Here is a 24265-nt window from a genome sequence, read left to right as displayed (position 1 = left end):
CCAAAATATTATTACAAATTGTGAATGGAACCAAACTTTCTAACAATCATGAAAATTAAATGAAAAATTTCATCGAATTTTTATATTGCATAAGAAATATTTTTCTTAATTTATATGTTCTATATTTTTCGTCTGAAAATTCAACATTACGACTTTCTAAGTAACGAGGCATCATAAGAAAAGTGTTTTTGCATGTAAGTCATAGTAAGTAAAATCCTTTTGAAATGTAAGAAATCCAGTGTAAGAAAATCCATGATTAATTCCTGATTTATTAGATTTTACTATGGTATTTTTATTTACTATTCTTTTCTTTTCTTTCTTTGTGTATATTTTTATGGTTTGGCATTAATTTGTATTGATTTTATTTCGATCTTTATTTTAGGGTTATTTGTTTTCCAAGCTATTTCTCAATACATTTCAAATATATTATTTAATGCACTTGTTTGGATTTTTAATAAAATATTAAATCTATCAGAGCACAAAATTTTTAAGAATCTTATTTTGGTGAACATAAAAATCAAAGAATTTACAATGCATGCATTTGTTTTTTAGACTCGAAAAGATTAGAAAAGCCTTTTCATCCGGTTTCAAACAGCCAAGAACAATTGCTTTAGATGGTGAGTTATTAGTCTTGATAATTTCTTCTTTCTTACATACAAAAAATTTGTAAAATAGTTATTATTTATTTAATGGCTTTTATAAAGGTTTAATAAAATACCAATTTATTCACATAAGTTATTATTAAGCCACTCTTACAAAATGGTTACATAGAAGAGGTTTTATTTTCATTTAAGGCATATTCCCCACTTTGGCGAAAAGATGTTTGAGGGAATTTTGGGTGTGTTTAATATCAGCTAAATCTTTTATCCATGACTCGATATTCATAATTCCTTCAATAAAGTAATTTTAAGCACTAAATTGACACAAATATTAAAGCCGTGTTATTTTAATAGCCTTTTATATGTGTTCTGTTTATAATGTATATGAACAATCCTAATGGTCTTATGGCATCATACTATTTTTAAAAATCTGTGTCTGGATAAATTATTTCAAATAACTCTATAGAATTTTGTGGTAATGTAATTTCACCTTCTAAATTGTCAAGTAAACTCTGCAAATGCGAAGTAGTATATAATTTTCTTATCTATGAAACCATGAAAAATATTTAAGATTCATTGTTACAATGAATTGTATTGTTGAAACCATGCAAAAATTTAAAAAAATATGTACGAAATTCATGCCAAAATATGCACAGTAATTTAATTTATATCATTATAAAGACAAAATGGTTTAAAAAGTTTTTCTGGAATTATCGGGTAAAAGCGCCAGAATATTTTGCCATTTTTTTTACTTTAATCACGCTTGTATTGTGTGGTTTTTCTTATTATCGTTTCATAGCTTTTAACTATTGGCACGGTCGTATTGTGAATAAACACAGGATAAATATTAATGGTCATTGGTTGTATGGTCAAGGAATGACTCTTGCAGCACCCGCACAGAAAAAAAAAATCAGACCTGAATTAATTTAGAATACCTTTTTTATTATCTTTGCATTAATTTCTTTACATGTACATCTAGATGTCAATGAATCAACAAAAATATTTGCCAATATGGCTTGAATATTTTCTCAAAATCCAACTTCTGAGACAATGAATCGAGCTTTGATTTCAATAAATGTATTAAATCATCCTCTATCAACATTGAGAAATTCAACTGAACTTTCAGATAAGCAAGAAAAAATATAAAAAAAGGATTAATTCATCTATAAAAACATTGTTCATCTTCCGAAATAAGATACAGTAACAAGATTATATATTGACTGAAAACGCCATTTACGCATAACCCCGTATTATCGGGATAATAGGTCGTTCTTGATCAGATATGAGGATATTCCTGATACATCAATCATGTTTTTTTATGCTCTGATTTCAAAGAAACATGGTTAAAATTAATGATAGCTAAAGTGTTCAATTAAATATTTTTCATAACTATGCCTTAATGGCTTCTGCAGCAAAATATTTTCCACCTTTAGTAATCATACAACTCACACTATTATAGAAGGCTTGTCCTGTTCATTGTGTTATTTTTCTAATTTCTGTTATCATTCCAAAAATTTGATCTTTAAAGTAAAGTGATTAAATTTCAAATAATACAAAAAAAAATTAGCTGAAATAAAAAGATACCTTTTTTTAAAATTGTATGTACAGAAAATAGAATTACTCGGCATTGAAGTTCTACGTCTATTACATACTTTTATGATTCATTCAATACTTCAGAAGATAATTGAATAAATGCCTTTTCGATTCAACATACAATTCAGTTTACTGTAATGAAAAACAATTATATAAATATGATTCGTAGATCCAAGATTCTATATAAAAGTTTAAAATTCGTAATTCATCAGGACATTTAGACTCAAATTACATAAAATAAAATACTTTACATTATTCAGACAATTTTTCTTATTAGATATATATGCTATTACTAACAGTTTAGAAATTAGCAATTGCGCTTAGTTAGAGTGGATATTCTATGTATGTAAAACATGCTTGCCTTGGATAATTATTGAATTAATAGATAATTATTTTAAAAAGCCACAGAAAAATTTCCCTTGCATTTTTTTGAAAATATCCTATTTCACATTTATTTATAATTTTCATTTTTAGACATGTATTTATAATTTTCTAGATTTAGTTTGTAGTAAAAGTTTACTTAAAGTTTGAATTTGAACTTTTATCAACGTTATGGTAATACATTGATAAAAGCTAATTTTTTTCATGCACTCGTAAAGTATTCACGCTGGTAAAATTTTATTTTTATTTTACATGAGACATATTGTAGGGTAATATGTTTAATTTTTTTTTTCAAAATTAATAAAAAGGGAAAAATTTAACTCAACAAAAATTAAGGTAATAGGAAACTTTGGAAATTTAAGATAATGTAAAAATTAATTTGGTGTTGCAATATGTTCAGATGCTCTTGTTGAAAACCTAAAATTTAAAAAAACTGACACTGAGGTACACATTCCCACGCTTTGAAGTACTCAGTTCAATAGCTCAAGGTCAAAAGACTTGGTTTGTAGAGCGCCAAATTACATATTTGCACTCATACGCTCGCACGCACACACAAAGGCACACAAACACATTCTTCATAATTATAAATAGATAAGTGTCATTTTATAAAAAATATAAAGTTTCAAGTTATGCTTTAATTTTAACTTATTAACTTGGTTGTTAAAAATTATTTCAGCTCCAGTTTTTAGTTTAGTACAATATATTTTGAAGGACATTATGTCATTGAGCATGTCATATCAGGCATAATCAAATTGATGTGGAAACGACACCATTCATATTTTTTTTATATTTAAATTCAAGTGGAAAAAAAGATGGCGCAAGGCATTTCGAAGCGTACAATAGATATTTTTCTTCTCTGGAAACTATTCTGCAGTAAAATTTACCTCTTGATCTTTATTGAATATTCCTTCAACACAAAATTTATGGTATTAGTAAAATCTTTGATATCATTTTTAAAATGACAAATAATTTAATATATGTCATTATATATATCTTTAATGTTCTGAAGTAATAATGAACATTATCTTGATAAACATATCTTCTAAACATGCATCAAAATTAAGGGTATATTCTGATGTCCTTTATTAAAAATTAAAATTTGTGGGATTCTCAAAAGAAATAATTTTTTAAAAATTTTTTATGCTTAAATAATTATTGAAAAGGAAAAAAAGTAGGCATTTTAATTGAACACAGTTATACAAAAAGTTATTATCTTCAAATATATAATTTGCTTTGAAACTTCTGCACAAATCAGTAAAGAACTATTTCTAATATTTCTTGTTGTCAAAAGTTGCCATTGGTTTATAGATTGTCTATTATGGAACAAGGGATTCTGGCGTCTTAAATGAATATCTAATATATATATATATGTAATAGCTGTTGGCATATGTGTTGGTATCCATTTTCTTGTTCATTCATACCACACTTCTTTAATAATTTCTATGAAAATTTTCATATTCCAATAAAATTATATCATATATTCCAATAATAAATAATTATCATATATTCCAATAAAAATTAAATTAAAAAAATCACGAGGAAACCTATGGTTATACAGTTTACAAAGCTAAACTTTTCTTGTAATTGGTTATTTACAGGTGTGACATTCTCAATATATAAAGGCGAAGTGACGTGCTTATTGGGTCCCAATGGAGCTGGCAAAAGCAGCCTCATGAAAATTGTCAGTAGAATACTGTCACCGGATGAAGGCAAGATGACGATCGCAACTTCTTTTCAACTTGGAGTTTGCCCCCAAGAGAATATTTTACACGATGAATTGAATGCATACGAACACTTGCAGTTTTTCGGAAGTCTGAAAGGAATTCCGAATGTAGAGTTAGATTCCAAGGTTAGTGAACAGGATTCGTAGGGTTTTTTATAGTTCAATATTATTTGAGCAGCTATGTATGCAATGAATGAGATGAATGCTAGCAAAATAATTGAAATTTCAATGATTGTTAATTTAAAATTTCAATGATTGTCAATTGATTAATTTTCAATGAGCGTGCGTATTTGTTGATAATATAGAAACAGTTAGAGATTTATTTGTGTAACATATAACTAACTAAATAAGAATCAACGAAATTCTTTTGCATGGCATAACAATTTTTGGTCAATCAATTTTGTGAAAATTTGAAACAATTCGCTTCTCCCAAATAGCTGCATATAAAACGGCAACAATAGATATTATTTTAATAAAATGTAAGATTTTTCACAAATAATAAATCTCTTCTGAAGTAAAATATATTGCTTATTTCATTACGTTCCATTTTCAAATGAAATTTAGAACACGTCCCTTTTTATGAAAGAAAATCAATAACAAGGTAATTATTGTTTCCCTAGTAATCAATATTAGGTTTTAAACAAACTGCTAAAATACTTATTCAATTCTCTAGACAGTAAATATTTTTATGTGCTTTTTTTATTACTATGCTTTACAGTGTCTTTCATAAAAGTAAGATTTCAGAATTATAGCTTATTTGTTTTAATAACTAAAAAGATTAAAACCAATCTGTGAAGTAATTTCTTTTGAGAGTATCATTAGAAATCAATCTAATAAAAAAAAAAAAAGTAATATTCAAGATTTTCCGACATTTAAGTTTGTGCTGCCATCTATTGTTGATATTCCTAATGTTAAGCTTTTAAATAATAAATATTAAGCTATTTAATAATAAATATATAATAAATATTAAGCTTTTATTTTTTCGTAGTTTTACTCACGCATTACTTTGAATTGGTTTTTCTTTTTATAAGAAAAATATTTTCTTCTTTTCTAAATGCGCTTAAAATGCTTCAATCAGAGTTTGACATTTTAATTTATATAGGTATTTTTTCTATTCCTAGTTTGCTGTCTTCATTTCAGTTGCAGTGGAAATAATAAAAATAAATCATTTTCTCTCAAATTAATTTAGCTAAAATAAAATTTAAAAGTTTGATATCTAGATATTTTTAAATAATATTTCCACTATTTTTTTCAAATACATCTGTATTCATAGAATACTTTTGCCATATTTTATAAAGACATAGATGGCGATCCTTGATTTATTGAAAAGGGGATATGGAAATATTTTATATTTAAAGCAATGATAAGTAATAAGTTAAAGTTTTAAAGCATTTTTCAAAGACACTTGATGTGATGAAATAACTCTTTCAAAAATATCCCCAATATTCTATAAAAATATTCTATGCAACTGCTGTATGTTTCATCATTTCAGGTGACGACACTGCTGGAGAATTTTGATTTATTATCTAAAAAGGGTACCTGGAGCAAGGTATTAAGCGGAGGACAAAAAAGAAAGCTGTGTGTTGCCATTGCCATGATAGGTGAACCTGAGGTAATTATTTCCTTAAATTAGAATTCATGGAATTTTAAAAGAAACTACTTGATTATTGCTTTAATAGAATTTTTATGTATCTATAGTTTTATATTTTTCCAGAAGTTCTTATAGGGTTTTATAAAATGCCTTTTAAATAAGTTTCTTTAAATCACTTTTAAAATTTGATCTGTGGTTAAATTTATTGATTTAAAACTAATTTCATTTCTTAATTAACGTTTTCCATTTTAAACATTCTTGTCTCATGAGCAATTATTCCATTTTTCTTCCTGAATACTGAGTATAAAGCAAGAGATCTACTAAATTTGCAAGATTAGGAATATTAGATAGGTACTGATATGTCAATGAGAAGTCAATACAGTTAAATTCATTTTAGGATTGATTTTAGAAATTTTAATGGAATTAATATTTTTCTTTTTAATTATTTAAGAGTTTACTCATTGCCTCTTTAAGTTTAGGTGAGTATATATTAATTAGACTTTTATATATGAATAAATATGTAATAATATTAATTATTATATATTGATTAATATTTATTAATGCATTAAAAAACTTAATCTTCTTAATTTTTCATTTTTTTTTGGACATGGCTGTATTGGCTTCCAAGTGTCTAGTCTTTCTATATGCTAGAAAATAAAGTTACAAAATTGAGACGATTGTGAGCCGTAGAATTCTTAGCACTATACAAAAATAGTACAATTGCACTGTACAAAAATAGTACAACTTCACAATACAGAAATAGTACATTTTCTTAAAAAAAGACTTTTGCAGGTAAACAATATTGTTACATTCATTAACTTAGCTGTTTGACTTATGCAGCTAGAAAATACTTCAGGTCTTATCTTAAAGTCATGAATTGACAAGATTATATAAGATCGTTCTAAAAAAATTTGGAAAAAAAAATATGCACTTGTTTTTCTTGCAGTAAGTCTTGATAAAAGTTCTGCCAACTATTTAATTTTCTGTGATTTTATTGATGTAAATACCTATTCTTTTTTATGTAACAATTTTGACGCTATCGAATGGTAATAATATTAAAGAATTCCCGCTATTTTGTCAGCTGTTTCGCTGGAATTTATGGTTGTTAAAATTTTCGATTAAATATTTCATAGAACTTAGTCTTAATGGTTTTTTTCCATGAAAATGTTTTTAAATTTTGAATTTTTATAGGCTTATTATTTTAGAAGCCTTAAAATGTTATGTTCATTGCATTCTGCATTTCTTAATTTTCTGTTTATATCTATATATATCCAAATATATCAAATGATACAGCAGTAGCTTTTAAAATTGAACACAGACCAAAAACGTTTCACCGTTGCTGATTTTAGGGTTGAATATTAACCATAAGCATTACGAAATTTCAAAAAAAAAAAATATCAGAGCATTCTTTATTCTGAAACTTATTCAGTATCGAAAAAAAGCTGAATATTTGGATAAAAAGAGGAAGAAAAGAATAAATATTATTAAAGACAATTAGAGACAAAATGGTTAGAGTTTCCATTCAGGAATGAAATTTATTGTTATAAAATATGCTTAAAATAATTTTAAAAATAATCAAATTAAAAACCGAAAAAAAATTACTAAAAAACATTAGTGTAGTTCAAAAGACGAATTTTATAATTTTTAGAACATACAAAAGTCATTTTTCTGCAATAATATATGTTGAAATTATCATGGGAAAAAATTTTCCTTTTCGTTTAATTTTTAGTTAATAAAAAAGTAAATTAAGATTTTAAAAAACTATCTCTCCAAAGTATATAAGTCTCGACTTTGTTAATTCTATGCCAAATAGTCTTATCTGTAGAATACCAACATACAGAGACACATATATTCAGCCTTATTATTAATAAGTACTTATTACTTAGCTGAGCCCACTATGTAAATTATGAAAAGTTATAATTTTTTATGAATGATTTATAAGAGAGTTATGAACAAGAGATTTATTTTAATTTAACACTACCAATAATCTTTGCGAACTAATTCATTGCCTGAGATATCCTATATATAATGCACTATAATAATCACAAGCAAATGAGAAATTCATATTATTATGTTCTAAAATTTGTATAAATATTTGCAAGATATCTGAGTATTCTTTTTATCCTTGAAATATTTTACACACGATAGACTTTAATACACAATTATAAGATAATATTTAATTATTTTTGAAATAAATCTAACATAAAATACTTAAAAATGATAGGTCCTGCTTTTGGACGAGCCAAGTAGTGGAATGAGTCCATATGGTCGAAGACAATTATGGAATATGTTGCAAGAGTATACTAAATTAGGTCGTTCTGTGCTTTTCACGACTCACTACATGGATGAGGCTGAACTCTTGTCTGGTGAGTTGCTTTTTATTGTTCAATATATATCAGTTTCATTTAATGAAGCACTGTTCCTAAATCATGGTGATTTTTTTTAAAATATTTAGTCTGGTCTAATTTATCTAATAGAGTTTATTTTATTCTCTTATTTTAAGATCTAACTTTCTACTCATGATATAAAAATTTAAAAATTGTACCTATAATATGTCAAATATTATTTAGAATTTTATTTAAGATGGCAACATAAGTGTATTATGATAAGCTACCATAATGACTGTTCAATTTTAAATTACTTCTCCCCATATTAAGTTTTGTTTTTTCTCACTCATGTATTAAAATTTTTTTGATTAATTTCTTATTTAATATGGAGGTTTAAAATTTTTTGGACATGTTTATCATTATATATAGGATAAAATTGTGAATGCAATATGTGTCCAATGATTTAAGTTTTTCCCCATGACAATATATAAAATAAGGTATTGCTAAATGTTCGTATTTTGTCTAATACATAATAATAAATAAATAAAACATACAACAAAACTGTCATATTATAAATAAATAATACATAATAATAAAACAGTTATATTAAGTTTAGCATGGTATGCATCTTAAAATCCATTCACAATTTTATGTAATATATTTCTGTTAATTAATAAATATAATTTGAAGAAAAAGATATGTATATCTGAAAAACTTAAGAAAGTGATTTTTTAAAAAGTAATAAAATAAAAAATATATGTTTTGATCATTTTTTAATTTTTAAAGTGATTTAATTTGAATGTTATATTATTATACTATTATTAGTTATATTATATTATATATTATTTGAATGTTATTTTATTATACCATCAAAAGAAATTTTTTTTCTTTGCTAAAGTGATGAATTTTGAAGAGTATTTAATAAGTATTGAATTTAATTATAAAATATTTTGATTAAACTATAAAATATTAAATAAATTAGATTTAATAGTAACAAAACAAATTCTCAGAATCCTATGGATAGAACATTTTACATATATTATGATATTCGATAACAGAGATTATTATAAAAATCTGGAATCTTTTTTCTTCCATGATGTTTTAAACAACAGATTTTCCCTTTTATCACAAGATATTGTATATCCACATTGTTGTTCGACATTCTCAATGTTGCACAAAGCGAAAAGATATCTTAGAAAAAGGGACATTTCGGACCAATCGGGTAAACTTTAACATCCTTGAATTTTTGTACATATACAGACATTATATCTATGAATTGAAAACAGAAGTTCCTGATCTGAACTAAGCGAAATCAGCCTCTAATCATTAAGTAGTTTCTTTCTTTTTTTTTGTTATGAACTATTTTAATATTTGATATTATGAAGAGAAAGTGAAGAAAAAAAAATGCTCCGTTAAAAAAGATTTTTTGCAATGAAAATATTAAATTACTTTGTATATCGTTTTATTTTCTAAAATGTTTTAATGTATATTATTAATGTATTATTATTTCATATTTAAATTTTTTTCTTTACTTCTTTTAGACAGAATAGCTCTCTTGAATTATGGAAAACTAAAATATTACGGCACAACCATGGACATAAAGAAGCAGTTTGGTGGAGGTTACCATGTGAGGTATTTACATTTTAACCTTAAATAAAAACCTTATAGCATCACAGGCACTTATGGAACTCGTCATGAATATAGTATTTTGTTTTAAAACTGTTCATTTAAATTAAAAACTGATAACTCTTTACAAAATTAAACTTTAAAATCAAATATTTTATTTTTTAAATTTATAATTGCCTTTAGTTCGAATACACATAAGAAAGAATAGATTTAGTATTTTACATCTAAAAAAAATTGTTGGTCAGACATTATTATATTCCAAGACAGTCATTTCTTATAAACTTATAAAGTAATATAAAACTTACTTTATATTACTTAACTTAAAGTTGATTAATAGTGCATACAGGATGCATATTCTAAGGTTGATCTAATATCTAATTTCTATACATTCAGATAAACATACGTTTCCAATGTTCTAATTTGTATAAAACATTGGGTTTTATGTTATTTGAGCCAATAAAATAATTGTTTAAAAATATAATAAATCTAAATTTTTATACCACGTTGTGATCTAATACTCAAATTTAGTAAAATATTCTTTATACATTAGCGTTTTAAACGACAACAACAACAACAAAAAGTCTCAATCTTCTATGATCGAAATTGACTGAGTTATAAAACTTTGAATTTGAAACTATTTTACTGCAAAACATATAAAAACTATTTTAGACAGTTATAGACCATTTTAATAGTTTTCTCATGGAAATTTCACTATTCACTCTTTCTCGAAACCACCATTTATTGGTCTAAAATTGTTAGCTTCAAATTCTATCACACGGGCAGGTTTAGTCGCAACAAAGTAATGTTCTTTGTGTCTAAAATGGTATTGTATCAATAATATTTTATTAAATATATTTAATAAGATAAGTTAGCTATTCTTAAATGAATAATTTTGTAATTTTTTAGAAGTGTATTTTTTAATTCAAATGAAAAATATTATTATCTACATATTATTTCTCATGGAAATTTCACTATTCACTCTTTCTCGAAACCACCATTTATTGGTCTAAAATTGTTAGCTTCAAATTCTATCACACGGGCAGGTTTAGTCGCAACAAAGTAATGTTCTTTGTGTCTAAAATGGTATTGTATCAATAATATTTTATTAAATATATTTAATAAGATAAGTTAGCTATTCTTAAATGAATAATTTTGTAATTTTTTAGAAGTGTATTTTTTAATTCAAATGAAAAATATTATTATCTACATCATTTGTAGCATTTCTTAGAGTCGGAAGTATATATCTCTCTAAAGTATTAGGAATGAGTTATTGCCATTATGAAAATATCATTTACCTTGTTTACTTAGAAAAATAATGATTTAAGATCAAAAGATATATATATATATATATATATATATATACACAATGTTTTGCATAAAATTCATTTATTGAGGAAAATTTGTTTCAGTTCTATATTACTTTCAAATTTCTTCTTTTTCAGTCAAATATTTTCATTTCTTTTAAGAACTAGAAACATATCTGTACTTTACTAAATTGTTATACTTTTGCCTTCAACAATAAATAAATATATTTTATTTATGTATTCATTTTCAATAAATAAATTCATTTTCATTTTTTTCTAAAGAAATAAAATCACTTACAGAACCTTTTAAATTTTGTATTCAATGGGTATATATATTGATTATTTTATTATTTCTGTTATCTTTGTAATGAAATTTAGAAATAGTAAATCAAGATTTTTAGTAACATTTTGTAACAACTCCTCAAAAACTCCATATCAAAACAACTCCTAGAATCAATAGGAAATGTTAAGTGATATTTTATTGATATTATTATAGAAACCCAAAAATAGTATCTGTGCGTGTTTTTCTGCATTCCTAATTATTTACTTTAGAGCTTCATTATTTGTATAATTTTACTAAATATTTAAACTTGAGTATGGTTTAACAATTTCTTTTTCATAGAACTGACTGCTTTCACCTAAAATGATTTCTTTTGCAGGATATCATTGCAGTCGGAACCATCTTTATACTGCAAATCAGAATTATTGAGTTTAATCAGCGATCTCCCATCTAAACCTAAAGTGATGTTTACCTCTGATTCCGAAATATTTGTGAAGCTACACTCATTTGATGCAGCGTATTGTGTTGAATTCTTTAGTAAAATAGAGGAACAATACAAAGACATCGGATCTGATTGCTTCACTATTTGTGTATCGGCTTTGGAAGAGATATTTTCTTATTTATCAGGTAATATAAAATCCTCATTTTTCTAATAAAAACATTTTTGTTTCATTTATTTGAATGTCATTTTAATAAATATGGCTTATGATTTCAATAAATAGAACTTATTCACAGTTGTCAATTTAACATCAGCTGTAAATTCAATAATATTTATATCTTCCATAATATTATTTAATTTATGTTTAAAAATGACATTGTGTTTTTACAAAATTTTCATTCAAAAATATTTTTAAGAGGTTTTTAATATTTTTTTTTTGCCTTTTTTCTTATTTAAGTATAAGATCACTTTAAGTAAAGTTCTTTTAAATTCAATAATTTAAACTTCATCTTTATCTTTTAATTCAAAACTATCTTATCATTCCTAGAAATAAACAATGATTATAATAACTTAAAGTAATCAAATATTTTCTTTGTAACACTCGAGTTAGTTTGACATTTTACTAAAATTCTTTTTAATTTTTGCTATTTTATCACGTGAGAACATAATGTTGTTTTGGTTAGGGGGTTTCGAAGCTCGAAATCGGCGTAGGCAATGAATAAAACATAAATGGCAATTTTCGTCATCCTCTTTTAATCGCAAATATTTTTTATCTGCTTTTACCAGTATTGCATTATTATTATGTATGCTTCTTTGAAAGCAGATGCGTTTTTTAAAAGGTTGACCTGCCTTTACCAGTATTGCTTTATTATTATTACGTATGCTTCTTTGACAACATATGCGTTTTTAAAAGGTTGACGTAAAACTATGACATCATAGCTGTTATTTATGTTTAAAAATGATATTGTGTTTTTACAATAAATAATACATATATCTTGTTAAACATATTATCTTGTTAATGAACTGGAAAATTCGGTTCACTCTTAATTAAATAATAAATACAATCCTGCTTCTTTGAATATTACAATGTTTTATTAATTGTGGCCTCACATTTAATTTCTAAAACTTTAAAAATATGTATATTCATCCAAATGGAAGAACAATTAAATAGCTTAAATAATTTTATTTTAAGCATTAAACCAATGAAATGAGCCTCGGTACTATTAGCATTAAATAATAAAAATAATAAATAAATAAATAAATATCAGAATATCAGAAAAATATCAGAATCAGAAATAAATAACTCAGGAATAGAAGATTTCGAGACTCTAATATTTTAAACAGTTGGTGTCTCATTCTTCGTTATGAACATTGACTGAATGATGAAGTTGTGCATATCTTTTTTGTAGGCAATTTCGTCACATTGAGGAGTGAGGAATTAATTTAGGGGCTTCAGTGAATGCTGATAAAATTCAAAACTTCGTTAGTCTGTGAGTCTTGGCTATAGAAATAGGGAACATTTACTGTTTAAAATATTAGTATATCAAAAATATTTTACTAATAGAATTGAATATTTAATAAATTTGTATAATCTCTGGAAGATTGGAAGACAGCAAATCATTATAAAACAATCTTGACAAATAATAAGTGTATATAGAGAGACATAATAAAACTACATATAGAGAATTACACAGAGAGAGCTCTCTCCAAAGAGAGAATTCATTCATCTACTTACTTGAGCTTAACTCATTTACTTTACCTCGACCCGACTCTGAATTTATCTCTTGGTTTTTATACCACCGTAACAGAATAATAAATGTTTAGAACAAATTCTGGAACTCAAAGCGGGTAGTTGTAGAACTAAGTGGAGTAGTCTTCAAGATTCTCAACTATTTTGCATCCTTCAATTTTATCACCAATTGATCACCGAGTTTATCACCAATGTGAGTGGTTTATTGACTCATCATGCATTATTATATATGTTATAATCATGATGCATGATGCAATATCCTCCTTACAAGATGATCTACGACACAATGAAGCAATTTTACAAATTACTAACAATATTCTGTTTAATTTGTTGCATATGAGTAAATAATATTAAATATCAGTGAATATTATACCTACTTTCTACTACGAAGTTTTATCAGGTAATGCAATCCTTGATCTTCGATTCCAAGACATGCCACTAATATGCTTTCATTGTAATTATTTTGGTTCTTAACTGGTAAATAATTTCCTGATAATTTTTCTAAAGTATTGTTTTATTTGTAGAAGAGAACAAGGAACAGGTTTCAGAAGAAAGAAAAACTGAGGATCCGAAATTTGAATACGTCTCAAGCACTTGGACAAACATCAACGAACTAATTCGTGCAAGATGTCGTGTACTCCTTCGCAGTTATTATACGTTGTTTCCCATAATACTTCCTATATTGCTTCTATCTTGGAACAAACTTTTGTCAAATGCAACCAGACGAAACACTGAAATTAGTCCCAGTTTGTATAAACATGAAATTATACAAGTGATAAATGCAACAGGTGTGTTAATAAGATTTTGAAATTTATATTTTCTTCCCATGTTAAATTTTATTTTTAAGAATAAAATTAGGGTAAAACATGATCGTAAATAAATGAGATGATTCTCTTTATTCAAACATTGTGTTAATTTTTATAAGACATTAATAAAAATTTGATTACATACAAAAAAGTATTTAATGTCACTTATTACAACGGATTTTGATAAATAAATTTCTTTATTTAATCCTCTGATTCTTTTAAAGCTTTGGACCTCCAAATAATGAAATGAAGTGAATTTTTGAAATATAAGAAAAACTATCAACCCTTTCAAAAAAAAAATCTATTGACAATTTTTAATTTAATGAAATTGATATACAAAAGAGGATTCTGCCAAGCCATTATTCGAGTGGGAGTAAATGATAGAAGGAAATGGTTTCAGCTTTGTCTGAAGCTCAAACTTTTCGGATAAAGCAATTCTATAAAACTAGATACACCCCTCGGTTATTAAATCAACCACATTTGCCAAAAGTGGAGGAATTTAGATATTTAGTATGAATATGGGGGCAATAGACACAATTTTACTGTATTGCCTTTTCGGGCGCTTCAGTATTGGAAGAGTTTATTCAAATGGAATGTGATTTGATAGATTTGTATTAACCTTGATGGCAAATTATTCGCACTAAAGTAAATTGACATTACAATGGATAATGTGGTATATGCTTCATGTGTGTGTGCGTTATTATTATAAATACAATCGGAACAAAATACTAATTTGTTTTTTGAAACAGATTATTGTGTTAATAGGTGGTGGACAAATTTACTGAAGATTTTTGATCCTGCAAGTTAATAATCATGATCACTATCAATAAAAGATAATATATATATATATATATATATATATATATATATATATATATATATATATATATATAAAATTTTCTCAATATTTTTATCTGCATAATAATATGTCAAAATTCAGTTATTAATTAAATTTTTATTTTCATATTTATAAATGCAACATTCCAGTAACATTTTTTGATATTTAAATTATGCATGAACAATAATGATTTTTCTTTCATTTTAGGAATACCATTAACTGATTTTGAAAAAGCCCTGTCTAAACTGGATATGCATTTTACTTTAGTCAATTCTGCGCTCTTTGATAGAGAAAAGAATTTCATTAAAACAGAAGTTAACAATTACGGATTTTTCAATGAAATGGTAATTTTATTCAATTTTTCATTCACTCTTACTTTATGGTTTTCTAGTGAATTCTAGAATTCAGAAAACAATCTACTTTGAAAAATATAAAATTTTCATCAATATCAGATGCTTAGATTTATGCACTGTTATGGACATATTTTTCATTATTTTTTAGTTATATATTAATGATGTATTTTTTTAAGTTTTAATAAAGATAAGTCTTGATTTGTGATAAAAATAATGTGCTCGACAATTCAAAGGATATCTGAAATTTTTGAACACAACTTTTTGTTTTATATTCAATCTGGAAGAATTATATTAAAAAAGTGCATTTTTTTCTATCTTATGGAAATATTTCAGCAATTTTATCGCTAATTTATGTAATAATTATTTTTTAAATGTTATGCTTTGTTTTAATATTTATACTAAGAAAATGCTAGAATTCCTTTTAGACTATAATTCCTTAAAAAATGTGGAGGAGGAAAATTCTTAACTAATTCTCGTCTATAGGATAACGAAAGAGATTAGCGCAATTTAATGTGTCTAGAAAAATAAAAAAATAAAATTCTTTTATTTTACACTTGATTGAACTTGAATTTTGGAATTTTGAATTATAGAATTATACTTGAATTATGGAATTATATTTGAATTATAGAATTATATTTGAATTATCGAATTATTCCTGAATTATGGAATTTTGAATTAAGGAATTATACTTGAATTATGGAATTTTGAATTAATGAATTATATTTGAATTGTGGAATTTTGAATTAAGGAATTATATTTGAATTATGGAATTTTTTAACTTCAGAATTAGAGAAACCGGAACCATTTATCTCCGTCTCTACTAATAGCAATAGTAGTTATAATATTTTAATATAATAATTCATACTATTTTAACACAATAATTCTTTCATATTATTTGGTACTGGAATAAAATTTAAACTTTTCTTTGAAAAAGCATATTCAGGGCACTGATTTTAGATTAATTATTCAGTATAATAAGTCTAATTTAAGCAGAATATATGTCTACTCAGATAACCAAAATACTAAAATTTGTTCGAAATCTCTTATAGTTGGACGTGAATTGGAATTGGACAGTCTCTTTGAGCAACCCCTTTGCTCTTCCAGCACTTCAGAATTTAATGTCCAATATCTTGTGGAAGACGTTTGATGATGAACTGGGAAGAGAAATAAAGATATCAGTGCAGCCAATCACAATAATTGAACAGAATTTCAGTTTCTTCCAATCAGAAACATTCTTGACACTGATGCACATTAGCTTGTGTTTGATATTTGTCGCCCTAGCCTTAGGTTTAGAAGTAGTTAAGGAAAAAGAGGTAAGTAGAAAACAATGCACATTTAATAAATAAATTATTTTTAAAGCTTTAATTTGATTGAAATTAAATTATAGCGTTTTAACATAAATTTATTTTCAATAAAATTTTGGTACATATTGTGATGGACACTTATGCTTTTTTTTCATTTTGTGACTTTTCTTATCTGGAGATATTCAGCTGAAATTTAAGTACTTTAAAATTAATAAATATTGAAAAACTCTGATGTGTTTTATAAATCAATTTAAACATTTATAGAAAAAATATATTTTAAAGAATATTTTATGTCACATAATTTAATAACTGACAACGAAAGATGTTTTCTATTATATATGAGTGTCCACTCCAATCCTGGTCCAGTATCTAATTTCGAATCCTAATTTCTAGATTTCGAGAGAGACATAATGGAAATCGTAAAATATTGCAAAAATAATACAAATGACGTTAAAAAAATTAAATTTAATACTGTTTGAGTTAGTAAATTTACTGCTGCAAATATTATTTTACTGCAATATTATATTTACTAAATAACTATTTATTACTTACTATTTACTAATTAACTATTACTACTATTTATTACTTACTGCTGTAAATATTATATTTACTAAATTTTTATACATTCTTGCTGTTTATCAGTGAAAGATAATCAAATATTCTATATATATATATATTTTAGTTTCCGTATATTCACATTTTTCAAACCAACAAATAAAAAAATAAAAAAGTTTTATTCTTTTGTGACAGAAACTGACAGGATTATAAAGTTGAAAAAGAATTTATGAATGATTATTGAAATATGTATAGATAATTGCTGACAATTTCTCAGCAACCGCCTCTAAAAAAATTATCCAATCAAAACTCTTTGTTTCTCCATGTAGCTATTGATTGTTTTAAAATAATGAGATTCAAAGTTTCTTATGTCAATCAATTATATTTTGTAAATAAAAAATAATAAAAAATGTCGAGAAAAATATATTTAGAAGATGTAGACTCTTCAAAAGTAAGAAAAAGAACAATTTTTTTAAGTGCTTGCTACACAATATAGCCACGATCTAATAAACATTTTTTTTTTGGTGGAGCCCAATTTCAATACAATGAAAACAGAAAATGTATTAAAAGCCAAGCAATTGAAAAAAGATTAAATTCAAACTTGATAATAAATAAAATTTTGGAACGTAATGAAAGAAATAGGGCATTTATGTATGAGAAAAAATTGAAAAATACCGTAGCTTATTAAGAAATATAAATGGCACCTAACAATTATTTAGTATTTAGTATTAGATATCTACTAAGATAAAAAATAAGTCTGCGCAGAAAATGACTTCATGATATTAAAATATATATAATGGCACATATCTGAAATTTATATGAACTTAAAGGCTGATTATATTTTTTTTTCATTTGATGTATATTTATTGTAGTTTTTTATTAACTTTTTTTTCAGAAAAATGTCATTTGGCTCATCTCAACAACCAGAAATAATGCTCTATCTTATTGGATATCGACCTTTTGCACACACCTTGCACTATGTTCTGTATCATTCTTCGTGATTCAAAGCATGCTGTTGATCTTTGGGGTGTACGTTTTTCAGAAGTTTTCTCTGTGGATAGCTTTCTATCTTTGCATGCCCGGATGTCTTTTAACTGTGTATCTCATGGGTCAGTTCTATAAAAATTATAAGAGTGCTGACATAGGAATGACATTTACGGTAGTTATAGTAAGTATTTTTATAACAAATCTGAAACTAATGTCAATATAAATTCTATTACTTAAAATGAAAAGTAATGTATTGAATTTCGTATATTTTAAAACTATTACGAATGTTACTAGTACTATCTTTACTTAAAATAAAGATGAAAGTGTGCGTGTTGGCACTCTACAGGTCAGATTGTTTACTCTACTGCTACCACATTGGATCCATATATATATGCCTTGAAACTTGGAAAGGTACACCTTAAAACAATTTTATTGAAATTTATTTAATTGTAACTATTTAAAAATTAAGCTAAATTGAAAGTTAATCACCATAATTTCAGAAAATATTATCGCACAAAAATACATTTTAGATCGTTTCAAAATTTGAAAACTTCTCATGTTAATGATGATAATTTAACGAAATGTTGTTGAATTTTGGAGAAAAAAATGTATCAGCTAGTCACCTAAGGCGACTAGTTATCAATAAAGGCAAAATAAAACCTGAAATAAAACTACAAAAACAAACAAACAAACAAAAATGTTGATTTTATACATTTATTTTCCTTCTTGCCAATGATATCGGTTGATTATTTTCAAACTTTAAAAATCGAATCAAATAACTAAGAATGAAGATACACTGACATGTGGAGAAACTGACAATGAAACTGATTTCTGTGAACGATATTATTAAAATATAAATTATATAAAATAATATTATTCATTCTCTATTTTCTGATATTGCTTCTTGATAAATCACGGTAGAAGAAATATCTCTATTTACGTATCAGTAAAGAAGATACTTAAACTTATGGAAGAAACAAAATTGTAACTCTCTAAAAACAGATAATTTGATCCTTTTGGCTTAAACTTGAAGAGAAATTTGAATAATGACAAAAATCTTTTTTAAACAAATTGGAATTTGGATATTTTATGCTATAGTTTCCATTTAATTCGTAAAATTAAAAAAAAATTATTATTTAAAAGGAAATTCGAAATTCTGTCATTTAAATCTCATTAGTAAAAAAAAATTTCTTTAGAATGAAAATTGTTTATTCTATTTGATGACGTATTCATGTTTGCCTCTACAATAATTAGGAACGATACTAAATACAAATGAGAGCGAAAATTTTCCTAAAACTACTCAAAATATTTTCTATGTTAAATTTTAATGTTCCAGTTTCGAGGTGCATTGAGACACAATTACAATTACCTCCGAGTTACATTGCATGGCCGTAAGGGCGATAAACACACAAATACGAAATCACTGTCTTTTATACGCATGTTTTTCAAGGTAAAGGAAAAGCGAAAAGTAAAAGAAAAAAAATGTTCAATTAAAAATTAGAGCCCATCAAATTTTTAATCATGCCATTTTTATTTTGAAAAATTACTTTTAGCTCTAAATATTTTAATGATGCTTAATATAGTTACATTCCATTGCAAATGTATGCATTATTTCATAATACAATCAATAATACAATCAATGTTTCACAATATAATTGCATTATTTCATGATACAATCAATAATGCATACAAATTTATGCATTATTTCATAATACAATTCATAGTCAATACAATCAATACATAATACAATCAATTTTTCCGAACGTTTTCAGAGATTTGTCATCTTTTTAATAAATATGTATAAATTTAAAATCTGTAATCTTAACAAATGCAATATATAATCCTTAATTATTTTTTTCTATAGTTTTAAAACATTAAATTTTTTTTGCAGATAATGTTCTTAAGACAAAAAAGTAAAACCTCAAATTTAGAAAGGGACAATCATTGATAATGATATAAATATAGATACTATTTTTATTAGCAAATATATTCTGGAATTATAAAAATATCCATTAAATCAAATAATCAAAAACGTCAAAAAATGTGGATATTGCATTTCACAACTGCTTTTCATGCACTCTGCGTAAATTCTGTGATAGGGAATCAATTTCAAAGTATATATTTTAAAATAGAGTATAATTATTTTCTCTAAACTTTACGGAATGAATTCCAGAATTACTCCTTCTATTTGCTAATCTAAAATAAATATTATTTTTTATGTTTCCAACGTAACAAATAGTTATATGTAATTCAGTATAATAAGTAATTTATTTTATAATAATTATTTACTGTGCTACAGAAATTACTACTACTACTTTATAATAATTATTTTATAGTAATTATTTACTGTGCTACAGAATGGAGTATCTTCGAATTTTCTAAACACGATTTTATTGAATTTGTGTGCTCAATATATTTATTGAAATGAAATGTACTTTAAACAGTTTTTATTTTTGGACTTGAAGGTTATAAAATGAGAATTGGTTCGTAATTGCTTAATAGTTCCATTTGAAATAGTATCATGTCAGAACATGACGTTGTTTGGATTTGGGGTTTCTGAAGCTTTAAAATATGTGGGCAAAAAATAAAGGATAAGGGTCGTTAAGAAGTTATCGCTCCACAAAGAAAAAACATGAATCAAGATGAAATGGCGAAGGTGGTATGGAAAAGAATATATATATATATATATATATATATATGTGTGTGTGTGTGTGTGTGTGTGTGTGTGTGTGTGTGTGTGTGTGTGTGTGTGTGTGTGTGTGTGTGTGTAAGATTTTTATATAAAGATTTTGAAATTAAAAAAAAACCCCAACCATTTTTCTAAATACCGACGCTTGCTTATTCTGTTAGTCACGTGATTGTTTCCAACCGGTTTAAACAGGTTAATTACTTAAATTAATTAAGACAAACAATCTCTTAAAAATAATAATGTTCTCACATGATAACCTGAAATTTGCGATAACAGATTTCAATTTTATATTTCTTATTCTCTTTTTAAAATTTCTAGGAATACAACAATAAACATTTTCCTTTACAGGCTACCACAGCTTTATTTTTAGCCTTTCTCGCAGCAGTGGCTAAAGAAGTTCCTCACATTCCCATTTTGAATATCCTGGCTCTATTTCTTATCCCAGTCTACGCACCATTTGGACTAATTATCCTTCTTTGTCAAGTAAGTATTGTTCAAACCAAAAATTTAATAGCTTACATGATTTCAAAAATTTTATCCTAATAGGAAGTAAGAAAAACATCACAATATGATTTTATCAGAAAAAAATATCTTCTTTACATGCAATGATTCCCTGTTTCGAACATCAAATTACAAAATTTTAAATCTCTAATTGAAAATAATTTGCATTGTTATCAGGAAAAATATAATTTTCGTTTCGAAAATGGTCCTCACTTACAGTGCAAAAATTAAGACAGAAGGACAAGTAAAATGACCAAAATTACAAAAAAAAAAAAAAAAAAAAAAAAAAAAAAAGAAATTTCTGAATTTCCATAATAATAATAAATGTTATGGAAAAATTTCTTATACCCTAAAATCGATGATAATACCGATTTTCAATCTTTGACTGAAAAATTCCTAAAAGGATAAGTCTAATGTTTTGTAAGATATGAAGTTATTTTGAATTGCTGATTTATTTTATATTTGTATTAGTAAACCGCAATTTTTTTCCCTGGAAATAAATCATAACACTTTTCTGAAATCATTATTGTTTAGTTATAGTTTATTTGTAATTTTTTATAATTTCCTAGTTTTTCCTTGTTATGTGTTTCTAGTGTTTTTGTGTTTGCACTTCATGTGGGGACCATTTTCGAAAAGAAAATACAATTTTTCTTGATTCTAATGCAATTTATTCTTTATTTTAATTCTTTAATTTAATTTATTCTTTATTTTAATTATTTAATTATCTTAACTGATAGAATTGGAAGAGCTGATAGAATTGGAAATTCTATAAGCTAATAGGAAGCACATTATTTTATTATGAATGACGAAAAGTGAAAGGCGCTTAAATTATTTTTTTTCAAACAAAACAATTTAAAAAACGGATTTGAATTGGGTTGACATATCTATTAATGAAACTAAAATTAATCAAGCATATATATTTACTACATCATTTTAATTTCAACATGGCTGATTTGCAACTGTACAATGTAATTTTGTTTCAAACAAGACGATTGCGCACCGAAAAAGTTTGTACAAATATTTTTCAACCCATATTTATTCAATTCATTTTTCTAAAAAATTCTGCCTACTTGAAAATAATTATTTCATTTTGTATTTTGTTATATTTTTATGCTTAAATCTTTAAACCCGTTTATTTTAAGTTGTTTTTTCTTAAATCATGTTAATAAATAATAAAAGACAATCACATTTTATTCACGTACTTAAAAGGATTTCTGTAAACCCAGAAATATTAACTTAAGAGAATTAAGGATGGATTATTAAAGCTATTGTTTAGAAAAAAAATAACGAAAAAAATTGGTTATTTTCTAAAAAAATCACACAAATTTTTGAGTATTTTTTTACACCAAAACTAATTTAGGTATCTAAAATCAGATTCCTTCAGATCGAGAATTTAAGTGTCTGCATTATTTACATCCAACCACATCAAAGCAAAGCAAATTTTGTCCAAATTGCAGAAAAATATATTTTTTAGTACCACAGCCTGCGTTCTGGCCTATGGGGAGCGCGCCTTCCCCGTAATCTGGGAGTCCGGGGTTCGAGTCCTGGTTCGGGCATGGTTGTTCGTTCCCTGTGTTCTATATTGGAGGCGTGTGAAAGAGCCCCTTGTAAAAAGGGGTTGTGCAAGCGAGTGTGTGAGTGTTATCTTCATATGAGCTAGAAGTCAGACTTCTGCCCTTGGTTGCTCAGGGGTCTCTACTCTCAGAAGCTACTGCACTCTCTTTCCATTGTAACGTGAATCCGACATCATCATCACAACAACTACTACTAAACGTTTTTGATCACATCAGTTAAACAAAGTGGTAGTTTTTTTCGCAGCTAAATCGTACAAGACATTATCCGCATTGCTATTTTTAATTAATTGTTTGTAATTGTCCTTGAATCAAATTTTTTTCGTGAAAACTTTGTGTATTTTTAGTAGGATTTCTTATGTTCATGTCTTTTTCTTTATTCCTGTGTGCATACATAAAAAATGAGACAGTAATAAACTTTAGTACTATTAGTAATAAAGGAGTATATAAGTTTGTGTAAGTGCTAGTGCTATGCAAGACAGTCTGATAAACTTAAAGTTACTAAATCTGGCACAGGAATAGAAGTGTGGAAATATATATTTCAATGCGATTTCTTGAAAATTTAATGACGATTTTATTTAGTTAAATAGTTGAGTTAGAATTTGGCGTTTTTATACCATGACAAAAGAAAAAATTACCTTAGAAGAATAGTTTTTAGATCATTTTTTTTTTTCAGTTTCAATAATAAAAAAGTTTTTTTTTTTTTTTTTTTTTTTTTTTTTGCAAAATTTTTTTGCAAGCCATTTTGCATTAAATATTTGATCGCGGAATTTTCTTCCATTTTTGAAGATTCAGAAAAAAGATGCTTATAATTGTCTGAATAATTTACATGAAGGATAAGAAAGTGAAATTCCAGTACCGAGAAAGAGATCTTGTAATTAGATGATAAATTACATGAACAGTTACTTTTTTTATTCCTTTCAATTTTGATGGCCTCGATGCCATTATGCGGGCTCCTGAACAGAATAAAAAGGAAATATGTAAAGCTATTAAAATAACACACATTTAATGTCTATAATAATTTAATATTTTTAAATATTTTTTGAGG

At 25.7% G+C, this 24265-nt stretch overlaps 1 protein-coding gene across 4 annotated transcripts in view; it reads left to right on the top strand.

The window, feature by feature from the left end:
- Positions 1 to 24265, top strand: part of LOC129966170 (cholesterol transporter ABCA5-like) — a 92259-nt gene that overhangs the window by 27253 nt on the left and 40741 nt on the right. For all 4 annotated transcript variants that reach the window (XM_056080567.1, XM_056080569.1, XM_056080570.1 and 1 more), the window contains 11 exons: positions 553 to 617; positions 4172 to 4422; positions 5789 to 5908; positions 8112 to 8253; positions 9756 to 9846; positions 11804 to 12051; positions 14138 to 14401; positions 15465 to 15601; positions 16660 to 16923; positions 18365 to 18637; positions 21494 to 21628. In XM_056080567.1, coding sequence (XP_055936542.1) covers positions 553 to 617; positions 4172 to 4422; positions 5789 to 5908; positions 8112 to 8253; positions 9756 to 9846; positions 11804 to 12051; positions 14138 to 14401; positions 15465 to 15601; positions 16660 to 16923; positions 18365 to 18637; positions 21494 to 21628 — 1990 coding nt within the window. The remainder of the gene's footprint in view (positions 1 to 552; positions 618 to 4171; positions 4423 to 5788; positions 5909 to 8111; positions 8254 to 9755; positions 9847 to 11803; positions 12052 to 14137; positions 14402 to 15464; positions 15602 to 16659; positions 16924 to 18364; positions 18638 to 21493; positions 21629 to 24265) is intronic.

This window comes from Argiope bruennichi, chromosome 4 (genome assembly GCF_947563725.1).
Source record: "Argiope bruennichi chromosome 4, qqArgBrue1.1, whole genome shotgun sequence".
In the NCBI taxonomy this organism is placed as follows: domain Eukaryota; kingdom Metazoa; phylum Arthropoda; class Arachnida; order Araneae; family Araneidae; genus Argiope; species Argiope bruennichi.
This window is presented reverse-complemented; position numbering and strand designations above follow the sequence as displayed.